The sequence below is a fragment of the Rhinoraja longicauda genome, chromosome 3, assembly GCF_053455715.1.
Source record: "Rhinoraja longicauda isolate Sanriku21f chromosome 3, sRhiLon1.1, whole genome shotgun sequence".
Classification (NCBI taxonomy): domain Eukaryota; kingdom Metazoa; phylum Chordata; class Chondrichthyes; order Rajiformes; family Arhynchobatidae; genus Rhinoraja; species Rhinoraja longicauda.
Genome location: NC_135955.1, coordinates 36,567,557 through 36,580,404, shown reverse-complemented (window position 1 = coordinate 36,580,404; position 12,848 = coordinate 36,567,557). Strand labels below are relative to the sequence as shown.

Genomic DNA, 12,848 nt, shown 5'->3' with positions numbered 1-12,848 from the left:
TCGCTCTTCCCTTAAAGTTAGGCCCTCTAGTTTTTAGACCTCCCCTATGTTGGGGCAAAGTCATGTCCAGTAACCTCAACAATGCCCATCATGATTTTATAAAGCTCTTTAAAGTCACTCAGCCTCCTATGCTTTAGCAACAAAAGTCTTTGCCGATTCAGCCTCTCCTTATGACTCCAACCCCTCAAATTTAGAGAACATTTCATAAATATTTTTACACCTTTTCTAGTTTCATGATTTCCACTATCTGTGACACTTCCCTCCCCTTTTCCTAATCGATCATTTTTGTCACCTCCTCAAAGCTACCTCTAACTCAGGACCCATTAACAAAAAGGTTTGAGGCCTGCTCTGGCATCTGTGAAGGGGGAGCCGGGCCTTGAGATGTCTGCTGTGAGGTAGTTCAGGGGATCCAGTGTCTCACGGTTAGGCCAACTTTTTTTCTGAGTGTTTGCCCATCTTTCGTCAGTACTGATGGCATCAATATCTCCGATTGTCTCTTTGCCTAATCTACAATCGCCTCCCTAACTGACCTCTGCCCAAGCTCAGTTTGACCCACCTACCCTCATCCAACTTTCCTCTCTGAATGTTTTCTAATGTCTAATTCAATCTTGGCTGATCAATCTTTCTCTCTCAACTCCGTTTACTAGGTTAATTCCTGGAATGGCAGGACTATCATATGTTGAAAGACTGGAGCGACTAGGCTTGTATACACTGGAATTTAGAAGGATGAGAGGAGATCTTATCGAAGGTCTCCTCCTGCACCTATTGTCTATTGTCTATTGTCAACTCCGTTCTCCTGCCTTCTCCCTGTAATCTTTGATACCTTACTAATCATGGTTGTTTGAAGAAAAAGGAATGTCCAGAAAGTGGGATATTAAAAAAAAAATACTGCCAAGAATTCAGGGCATGCATGTTCCTATTATAGTGCAAGGCAAGGCAGGTTGGCGTCAGGAAGCATGAATGATGAGAGAAATTGAGGCTCTGGTCATGATTAAGAAGGAAGCATGGGACTGGTATAGGCAGCTGGGATCAAATGAATCCCTGGTGGAGTCTTGGGAACTGAGGGGCACATTAAAGAAGGATATCAGAACACTTGTGAAGGCTTGCTGGATCTCCCTGAGGCAAACCATTTTAACTCTCCTTCCCATTCCCATATTGACCTATCTGTCCTGGGCCTCCTTCATTGCCAGTGAGGCCACATGCAGACTGGAGGCACCTCACCTGATATTCCACTTGGGTAGCTTACAAGTTAACCGTATGTACATTGAGTTCTCTAGTTTTTGGTAAATAACTACAAATAACCTTTTCTAAATGATCTCTGCTCAAGCTCCTTTTGACCTACTTTTCATCCAACTTTCCTCTCTGAATGTTTCCTAATGTCTAATTCAATCTTTCAACAGGGTACTGCAGTGGAGGCCCAGTCACGGAAGAATCTGAACCTAACTACATGAATAATGAAAGTAGGAGCTGTAACATAGTTCTGCATTTTTTCTTCAGTAGTTATATATATGTTTTGGACCACATATACATTAGTAAATCTTTATTTCTGTGTTCAATTCATAACGTTTCCTTCAATGAAGTTGCAGTCTCACAATGTGCCAAACTGAGATTTTTAAAGTTATTCAATTTATTCCATATTCAGATGTTTTTCTTAGTATTATTTTAGGTTAATGATCACTTTGCTCCTGTTAATCAAAGTATACTTATCCAATATCCCCAAGCATGGAAACAAGACAATCTAGCTGTCAAATATGAGTGAGACTTCTCCGGTTATGTATATCTTACTGTAAAGACTCATTCAGATCATGGAGTGAGCTGATCGTGCCCCTGGCTCGGGTGGTCTCAAGATTCAGTAAGCGTCCTATCATGGGATCAGGTGCTTTGTGAACTGTTGTTATCCAATCATCTGTATCAAAGAATAATAGAAGAATAAAAATTACAAGCGCTTGCAGCGCCGGAGACATGGGTTCAATCCCGACTACGGGTGCTGTCTGTACGGAGTTTGTACTTTCTCCCCGTGACGACGTGGGTTTTCTCTGAGATCTTCAGTTTCCTCCCACATTCCAAAGAAGTACATGTTTGTAGTTTAATTGGCTTGGTGTATGTGTATAATTGTCCCTAATGTATGTAGGATAGTGTTAGTGTGCGGGGATCGTTGGTCAGTGCAGACGGTGGGCCGAAGAGCTTATTTCCACGCTGTATCTCTAAACTAAACAAGGGATGATTTTTTAACATGAAATGTTTTCTCAATACAATTTAGAATAATGCATGGTTCATTACTTTCATTGTGATGTTCTCTTTGTTGAACTGTGAATTCATGATGTCATACATAGATCCATACATAGATACATAGAAAATTTGATCAATTTTCTGTCAGAAAGTAATGAACAGGAGCTGTGCGCAAAATATATTCAGAAAATGACAGTAGTATTAAACTGAGTTGCAATGGACAGTCTAATTTCCAGTGGACATGAATTCAAAAGAAAATGAGTGAAAACAATTCAAGACAATTCCAAAATCAAGGCTTATAGGCATAGTCATACAGCACGGAAACAGGCTCTTCGGCCAAACTTGTCCATGCCAACCAAGATGCCCCACCTAAGCTCGTCCAATTTGCCTGTGTTTGGCCCACATTCCTCTAATCCTATCTATGTAGCTGTCCAAGTGTCTGGTAAATGTATTACCTATATAGTACCTGCCTCAAATACCATGGACAGCTTATTCCATATATCCACCACCCTCCAAGTGAGAACATTGTCCCTCAGGTTCCCATTGAATCCTGCCCTTCTCACCATAAACCTATATCCTCTGATTGAATATAGATATTGGAAGGTAATATTATAGTTGTACAAGACATTGGTGGGGCCACATTTAGAGTATTGTATTTAGTTTGGTCACCCTGTTATAGGAAAGATGTTGTTAAGCTGGAAAGGGTGGGACTATTGTAGATGGGGCATGTTGGTCAGCGTAGGCAAGTTGGGCCAAAAGGCCTGTATCCATGCTGTATGACTAGTTTCTTCCTATTTGTTATCAGGCAACTAATAGCGTGGAACAAAAACCTTTTCACTGTACCTTGTTAAACATGACAATAATAAACTGAACTAAACTAAACTAGATCGCATGGGATCCATGGAGAGCCAGCGAACTGGATAGAAAATTGGCTTCATGGAAGGAGGCAGAGGGTGATGGTGGAGGGTTGTTTTTCAGACAGGAGGCCTGTGACTGGTGGTGTGAGCATTGCTGTTTGTGGTTTATGGCAATGATTTGGATGAGAATGTGCAAGACATGATGAGTAAGTTCGCAAATGACACTAAAGTGGGTGGTATTGTAGATAGGTTATCAAAAATTACAGCAGGGTCTTGGTCAGTTGGACAAGTGGGCCTTGAAACCTTCCTGGTGGGGGATGGTGGTGTTAAGGGACTGGATGCCTATGGTAAATATGAGGCAATGGGGGCCTAGAAATGGAAAGTTATTGATGAGTTGAAGGGTATATTCGGTGTCCCAATTTAGTTCGGATGAGACTAGACTGGGAACCAGTGGATATGATGGAAACAAGGTATTTGGAGATCATTTCTGTGGGGCATGAGCAGGCAGAAACAATGGGACTGCAAGGATAGTCCTGTTTGTGGATTTTGGGAAGGATATAGAAGCGGGCAGTGCAAGGTTGATGAACTATGAGGTTGAAGGCTGTGGGGAGGAGATTGCCAGAGTTGAAGAGATTGGCAACTGTCTCAGAGATGCACTTTTCAGTCTCGGAAAAGTGCAGGAGAATTTTAAAAGTGAATGGAGGATGACTGGAGCCACCTGGCAGATGGGACAATTTTAAAGGTAACCAGTGGATTGGTTGTAGCATGCAAATTGGATAATTGTGCAGCCAATAAAAAGAAGGCAAGATGCAGCAGTGGCCTATTGGGAGAGAGGCTGTGTGGCAGGTATGTATGAGGCTTTGGTGCTATGTGGTAGGTATGTGTGAGGCTTTGGTGCTGTGTGGCGGGTATTTGTGAGGCTTTGGTGCTGTGTGGCGGGTATGTGTGAGGCTTTGGTGCTGTGTAGCAGGTATGTGTGAGGCTTTGGCTTAGGAGTCTAAACTGCTGTGTGGAGGGCAAGTGTGAGTTTTTAGTTTGGGAGTCTGATGAGGGGGCTGAGGTAAGAAGGCCATCACAGAAGTGGATAGGAGGATATATGTGGTCTTGTGTGTGAGTCTTGTAATTTTTTTTCTCTCTTTCTTGGTCCAATTGCCGTTGTGATTGTACCCAAAATGGCGGCGCTGCCATCGCAGCTGCAGCTTACCTGCGGTCCATTTGTCTTTGTGTTTTTGTTGTTTTTTTTGTCTTAATTGTAGTTGTGATGTGGTGTTTTTGTGTTTGTGTACTATGTGTGTATGTGGGGGGGAGGGGGGGAACTGTAAAATTGTAAATATGTGTCCCTTCCGAACGGAGACCCGACCTTTGTTTTCTGGGTGTTGTCTCCGTTCCTGCTGCGGCCTACCATCGGCCCAACTCCTGGAGCCGGCGGCCTCCAGGGCTCTGGTTCGCTGAGCCCGCGGACCGGACTTACCATCAGCGGAGCCGGCCGTCTTCGGAGGCTGCGGGAGCGGCTGCGACTCGCCTTAGGCTCGGGCCGCGTGGATGCCGACATCGGGAGCTCCGGCAGCGGCAGCGGGTTCGCCCGCCCCGGATCGCGGGGCTTGGGCCGCGGACATTTCACCGTCCGGTGCGGCCTAAAATATGCCGCGGGATTTTTCTCTGCTGGGCGGGGGCTTCAATGTCGGGAGCCACGACCGCCCCGACGTGCAGCAACAGCAGCAGCGTGTTCGCCCGCCCCGGATCGGACTTATCATCGGCGAAGCCGGCCGTCTTCGGAGGCTGCGGGAGCGGCTGCGACTCGCCTTAGGCTCGGGCCGCTGCGGACCGTCCGGCGCGGCCTGCAACCACAACAACCTGACCGCGGGAGAGCGGCAGGAGAAGGGAAAGACATTGTGGCCTTCCATCACAGTGAGGAGAGGACTGGAGGAGACTCACTGTGATGGATGTTTCTTTGATGGATGTTTCTTTTTTTGTGTGTTTTTGGGGTTGTGTAATTTTAATGCCTATTTAATGCTTTTATTGTTGGACTGTGGGTGTCTGAATTTCATCCAATATTGGATGACAAATAAAGCTATCTTGAATCTTGATAAATTGGTATAATGCTCCTCCTACAGGATGTAGGAAGTCAGGGAAACTGCTGGTGTCCCTGGTGACTACACTTGTGAGAATTGTGTCCAGGTTTCACCTAGCCCCTAGCTAACAATGGCCTGTTTCCTTTATCATTGTTACTTTTTTGCATATCTTTCATTCATTTGTTTAGATTTAGATTTTTAGATTTAGAGATACAGCGCGGAAACAGGCCCTTCGGCCCACCGAGTCCGCGCCGCCCAGCGATCCCCGCACATTAACACTATCCTACACACACTAGAGACAATTTTTACATTTACCCAATCAATTAACCTACATACCTGTACGTCTTTGGAGTGTGGGAGGCAACCAAAGATCTCGGAGTAAACCCACGCAGGTCATGGGAGAACGTACAAACTCCGTACAGACGGCGCCCGTAGTCAGGATCGAACCTGAGTCTCCGACGCTGCATTCGCTGTAAGGCAGCAACTCTACTGCTGCACCACCGTGCCGCCCCTGGATTGCTTCCCTGGGAGCTAGCATGAACCCAGTAGACCAAATGACCATCATCTCTGTGAACTTCAGCTGAGCTAGGCAGAAAACATGAACAGACCAAAGGTCTATCACCGTCTATATCTCTCGTTTCCCTAAATCTCAATCCAAAGAAGGGTCTGGACCCGAAAAGTCCCCTATTCCTTTTCTCCAGAGATGCTGTCTGACCCGCTGAGTTACTCCAGCTTTTTATGTCTATCTTCAGTTAAAATTCTAAATTGGAACAAAGCCAAGTTTGATGGAATCCGACAGGAACTCACTCAAGTTGATCGGAGCAGGTTCATAAGTCATTGGAGCAGAATTAAGCCATTCGGCCCATTGAGTCTACTCTGCCATTCAATCATTGCTGATCTATCTTTCTCTCTCAACTCTGTTCTCCAGCCTTCTCCCTGCAACCTTTGAGACCTTAAGGTTGAAGGGAAAGGAATGTCTGGAAATTGGGATATTTAAAAATATATATATACTGACAAGAGTTCAGGGCATGCATGTTCCTATTAGAGTGCAAGGCAAGGCAGGTCGGCAGCAGGAAGCATGAATGATGAGAGAAATTGAGGCTCTGGTTAAAAATAAGAAGGAGGCATGGGACAGGTACAGGCAGCTGGGATCAAGTGCATCCCTGGAAGAGTTTTGGGAACTGAGGGGCACATTAAAGATGGATATCAGAACACTTGTGCTCAATCCGTGAAGTCTTGCTGGATCTCCCGGAGGCTAAGCATTTTCTGGTTTTAGGTAAATAACTACAAACAATCTTTTCTTCTTTCCCTCCATTTTTCCCCGTGCCCCAGCTGGACGTGCACTCATTTCTCCCCTTCCACTTCCCCTTCCACCTATATCCTTCATTTGGCTTCATATTTGTACAACTACTATCCTTATCTCACTCCTTTGGTCTTTTCATATCTATCCTTTGTGGAGGCTTTGGCCTGCCTTCCTCCCTTCCAGCTTTGTTTCCCCCCTTCCACCACCACAATCAATCTGAAATGGGTTTGTACCCGAAACGTCACCTCTCCATGTTTTCCAGAGATGCTGCCTGACCTGCTGAGTTACTGCAGCATTTTGTGTTATTTTTTTGTAAACCAGCATCTGCAGATTCTTTATTATCTGCTGTAGGCTGAATGTTGGGAAGAGAATTCTGGAGATGGAGAGTTTAGAAGGTTAAATAAAATAAAGCAGTGGCACATTGTCACAACTGATAGTTCTGCTTCCTCACAGCTCCAGTGACCTGCATTCAAATGCATTGTCCAATGATGGCTGTGTGGAGTATGCATATTCTCTATGTAACCATTTTCTCCAGGTGCTCTGGATGCTGGAGTTGGGCATGTTGACCGGTTAATTGACCATTGTAAAATTATCCTTGGTGTGTAGGTGATTGGTAGAATGTGGGGATTGACTTGGTGACCTGCCAGACCTGTTTTGATGCTGTTTAACTCCAAAACATATCCAAGCTGGTCCAACCTCTCCTTATAGTTAAAACTCTCTCATCCAGGTGAACCTCTTTTGCATTCTCTCTGAAGCTTCCACATCCGTCCTGTAAGGTGACGACCAGAATTGCACACAATACCCCAATGTACCCAACCAAACTTTTATACAGCAGCAAATGTGACTTCTATACTGAACATTCTGAACAATGAAGGAAAGAATACTTGACGTGTTCTTTACACCCTAACTACTTGGCTTGCCAGTTTCAGGGGGCCATGGACTTGCACCCCAAAATGCTTCTGAATATAAATGCTCCCAATGGTCTTGTCATTTCCTCTATAATTTTCTCTTACATTTGAATTCTCAAAGCACATCTCACACTTGTCTGAATCGAACATCACCTGCCATTTCCGTGTCCACGTTTTAAAATGGTTGCTATCCAGCTAAGTTCTTCGACACTATCCACCAATTTGTGTGTCACATAAAAACTTACAACGGGATCCTGACCCACAAACCATAATCAACGAGCATAGGTGACAAATTACACTCTACAATAATTCTCAATAATGGTGTCAGCCAAATACCAATCCATCTCAATCTATAAGTTTGCAGATGGCACCACTGTAGTGGGCCAGATATAGAATAATGATGAGAGGGAGTACAGAAAGGAGATTGAGAACATTGTAAATTAGTGCCAACGCAGCAACCTCTCCCTAAATGTCAGCAAGACAAAGGAGATAGTGATTGACTAGGAAGCAAAGCAGTACATGCCCCAGTCAACATTGATGGCACCGAGGTAGAAATGATCAAAAGCTCAAGTTCCTAGGAATAAATATCACCAGTGATTTGGCTTGGAGCGCCCACATCGAAGCTGTGGTCAAGAAAGCACACCAATTCCTCTAATTCCTTAGAAGGCTCGGGAAGTTCTGCATGACCCCCATAACTCGCACAAACCTCTACAAATATGCCGTAGAAAGTATCTTATGGGGATGCGTCACAGCCTGGAACAGCTCATCAAGAGAGTTGTGGACATGTTTTGGTCACCATGAATGATGAGAGATAATCACACACCAGTCCTATCGCGGTCACTTCCTCTTCTCCCCTCTCCCATCAGGCAGGAGGTACAGAGGTTTGAAAACTCATACCTCCACATTCAGGAACAGTTTCTTCCTGACTGAATGAATGGTCCTCCCCTTAGCTACAGTGTGGTCCTGACCTCCCATCTATCTCATTGGAGATCTTTGGACTATCTTTAATCGGACTTTACCGGACTTCAAAGCTATATCTTTAAACTAAATGTGGTAACTTTGACTGTTTATCTGTGCACTGTGGACAGCTTGATTGTATTAATGTATTGTGTTCTTTTGACTGGATAGCATGCAAACAAATGCTTTTCACTGTGCCTCTGTACACGTTAATTAATTTATATATATCACAAACAATAGAGGTTCTAGCGATGATCTTTGAAGAACACCACTAGTCACAGACCTCCAGTCAGAATAACACTCCTCCAAGACTACCTTTTGTCTTCTATGACCAAACCTATTTTGAATCCACATATGTCCCAATTCCCTGTCTGTTCATGTGACCATCTAAATGCTTGTTCATCTGCTTGCACTGCATGCCTGGCAGCGTGTTCCAGGCATACATCAATCTGTGTGAAAAAACTTGCCTTGCAAATCCCTAAGCTTTACTTCTAGTGCAAAGCTGGTTATGATATTAACATGGATTTTTCTGTATTTGTTTCAGTTCTCAAAACTCTGAACCAGATTAACCTAGCAGGTGAGTGGAGGGAAATAATTTTGAACCTAAATATATTATCAAAATTTGTAATGAATAATTACAAATTGAAAAGTGACTATAAATCTGTTTTTTTTCTAATGCAGATGACAGGCCACCCAGTTATATTGCTCCAAATCCTCGGGGCCAGATGCATTTTCCCAGAGGTAATCTTGAACTTTCACATTTCTTTTCCTAGTTTTGTTGAATAAATTTATTAATATGTGACAGTATGGGGAAATGCACCACTATCCTTGGTAAAAGCAATCGATTATTTAATTTTCTTAGCATCCCAAATGCGGGTTAATATCATTTTTGAAGATAGTATAAACGGGCAATTTATTCAAATTCATACAAACATTTGGTCAGCAGGTTCCCATTCAGTCCACTGCATTTTCTCCCTGTTTCATTAGAGTCATACAGCATGGAAACAGGCCCTTTGGCCCAACCTGCCCACGCAGACCAACTTGCTCCCTCCACACTGGTTCCACCTGCCTGGATTTGGCCCATATCCCTCTAAACCTATTCTATCCATGCACCGGTCCAAATGTTTCTTAAACGTTGTGATAGTACCTGCTTCAACTACCTCCTCTGGCAGCTCGATGCATATACCTACCACCCTTTGTGTAAAAAGAAATTGCCCCTCAGGTTCCTATTAAATGTTTCAACGTAACCTTATGTCCCCTGGTTCTTGATTCCCCTACTCTAGGTAAAAGTCTCTGTGCATTTACCTATCTATTCCTCTCATAATCTTATACACCTACAAGATCACCCATCATCCTCTTGCGTTCCAAGGAATAGTCCTAGCCAGGTCAACCTTTCCCGATTGCTCAAGCCCTTGAGTCCTGGGAACATCCTTGTAAATCTTCTCTGCACCGTTTCCAACTTCACAACATCTTTCCTATAACAGGGTGACCAAAACATGAACACAATATTCTAAATGTGGCCTCACCAATGTCTTGTGCAACTGTAACATAACCTCCCAGATTCTATAATCAATACTCTGGCTGATGAAGGCCAATGTGCCGAAAGATACTTGACCACCCTGTCCACCTGTGACTCCACTTTCAAGGAATTATGTACCTGCTCTCCTAGATCCCTCTGCTCTACAACACTCCACAGAGCCGTGTCATTCACTGTGTAGTTTCTGCCCTGGTTTGACTTTCCCAAAATGCAACACCTCACACTTATCTGTATTAAATTCCATCAACCATTCCTCAACCCACTTGCCCAACAAATCAAGATCCTGCTGCAATTTTTGACAACCATCTTCATTATCTACAATACCACCCACTTTAGGATCATCTGCAAACTTTAGTTTATGATCCATCTCCCAATGGTCTTGGTTTTCCCTACCTTAATTAATAAAAACAAATCAAAATAATGTGCAGCAGAAAAGAGACTATGACCATGTCAACTGGTAAAAGGCGATGGAGGAAAAACTGATATGGGATTAGTTGGATCCAGTATGTTGAATTTGTGTTGAAAGAAAATCCCAAATGAGCTTGGTTGTATTGTCTTTCACTTGTATTTAGTTTCATGAGTCAATTGTGGGTCTGACATGTTGTTACATTCTGAATGCATGTTATTGATTAGTGGCAAGATTACCTGCTGCACTCTGTTGCATGCCTTGTGATGTCCCAGCACTTTACATTCTAGGGCGTTCAACAAAATAACTCAATAATTCACTAAAGTATCTCTTTCCTATCATCAATACACAAGCTCCAGTCATGAAGGAATACTCTCCTAAAACCCCAGTTATCATAGATGGTTAATGAATAATGTCTAAGGTAGACACAAAATGCTGGAGTAACTCAGCGAGTCAGGCAGCATCTCGGGAGAGAAGGAATGGGTGACTTTTCGGGTCGAGACCCTTCTTCTGACTGAAGATTTAAACCAGCATCGGCAGTTTCTTTTCCTAATGAATAATGTCTGCTCTATTCAGACCCAAAAATTTTGTAACCACCATAGTATTCATCTTTAACATAGTTTACAGGGCCGAGGTAACAAACGCCTGGCTTATGAATATCTGTACTTATGAACAAGTTGTTACAACCGGGGACTGGATCAAACCGAGTAAAGTTGGGAGCACTGAACGATTTCCCTCACTCAATTACTGAGTCAGTGAGGCAAAATGGCATCAAACTTCCCATGTCTGCTCCTCTCTTGTCACAACTATTTCTGTAATCCTCTCCCATACATTTCTTGTTCATTTCCCACTTACAAAAAATTACGTTTATGAACAGTTCTCAGGAACAGAACTCTTTTGTAACCGAGGGACTGCCTTTACACGCCAACTTACAAAGCTGCAATACTTATTAGTACAGCCTTGCTAACTTAGTAAAGGAAAACATTATTTGGGTGCTTGATTCTTGATTGCTTCACTGTTATGTTACAAAATGTGAGCACATGTAGATTGAATGTAATGCCTTTTTTGAATAGACCATCACATGAAGGGAGGTGATTTGAGCATCGTACCAAAACTGATTCTTCCTGTGGCAACACCGTGGAACAACTTCACAAGAAGGTTTTTTTGATAACTAGAGTTCCTGAGTGAATAACAAAAAACAAAATCGAGATTAATGGCAATGAGTGATGTTGTGCTATCTTGCACTGCATCCGTTATACCTGTGATGAAATACAATCCGATCAAAGAGGCTTGTTTTTAAATTCAGACTTCAGTGAGTATCAGAAGTTGTAACAATGAAGGCTTCAGGCAGCCCCCTAGGGCCTGGTATTGGACCTTTGCATCTCCCTTCAAATTTCTCAGAACCTTAGTTGGGATTTTACAGCAAGAACCAGTGATGAATTAACTGGTTAACAAAAGGTAAAAAATGTGATCCTGAAAATGTTTTTCCTCTATGTGCAGGCATTGATGAGTCGAGTGAACTTATGGCAAAACTGATGAAGAGACGGCAAAAGTTGCAGGATGATTAATGCACACCTCAGAGAATATTGTTGCAATAAGCATGTCTTATTTAATGAACAACTCCAAGCACATCTGCAGTGCTTACATTTAAGTCAAAAGCACTTAACCTTTGCAGTGGAAAATCTTAAAAGTGAGAGAAGTAACTGAATTAAGGAATTAGAGCGTACTAGGTTTTACCAGATTATACTTGTTTTGAATCTAATCCTGAAGCTGCACACCTAAAGTTTTCACAAGAACAATTTAACATAAGAGTTCTGTTTTGGGGTTATTTCCATTTTTACTTTGAGAGACTTCCTGAATCATTCAAGAGCCAGGAGTGTTTAATTGTCATATGTACCAACAATGGAACAATGAAATTCTTACTTGCAATAGTTTTACAGGTTTTTGTCTTTTCTTTCAACATACTTTAAAATATTATGCCCCACATTACCTTTTGAGATAATGTTATTTACTGCAACATTCTACTTTACAAAAATCAATTTGTTATATCACATATTATGTGATAATTGTTTCATTTCTTTATGAACATTGTGATTACAATAAGATAGCAATGTAAATTGTGAAAATCTATTGTCATTAAAATTAATTATTTTTAGTCACGATGGTGCTCAATTACATGGGATGCTATAGAGCGACTCACAAAAACAAGCAAGCAGGTACAGCAAATAATTAGAATGCAAATGGTTGCTAGCCTATTTTACAGAAGGCGGCACGTTAGCGCAGCGGTAGAGTTGCTGCTTTACAGCGAATGCAGCGCCGGAGACTCAGGTTCGATCCTGACTATGGGTGCTGCACTGTAAGGAGTTTGTACGTTCTCCCCATGACCTGCGTGGGTTTTCTCCGAGATCTTCGGTTTCCTCCCACACTCCAAAGACGTGGCTGGGTAAATGTAAAAATTGTCCCTAGTGGGTGTAGGATAGTGTTAATGTACGGGGATCACTGGGCGGCACGGACTTGGAGGGCCGAAAAGGCCTGTTTCCGGCTGTATATATATGATATGATATGATATGATAAAAAGT

General features: G+C 42.9%; 1 protein-coding gene across 1 annotated transcript in view; it reads left to right on the top strand.

Annotated features, from left to right (window-relative positions):
• Positions 1-12,222, top strand: part of LOC144592361 (signal-transducing adaptor protein 1-like) — a 57,167-nt gene extending 44,945 nt beyond the window's left edge. The window contains exons 10-13 of the mRNA XM_078396910.1: positions 1,401-1,460; positions 8,871-8,903; positions 9,008-9,067; positions 11,770-12,222. Coding sequence (XP_078253036.1) covers positions 1,401-1,460; positions 8,871-8,903; positions 9,008-9,067; positions 11,770-11,837 — 221 coding nt within the window. The 3' untranslated portion in view covers positions 11,838-12,222. The remainder of the gene's footprint in view (positions 1-1,400; positions 1,461-8,870; positions 8,904-9,007; positions 9,068-11,769) is intronic.
• Positions 12,223-12,848: the final 626 nt, after the last annotated feature.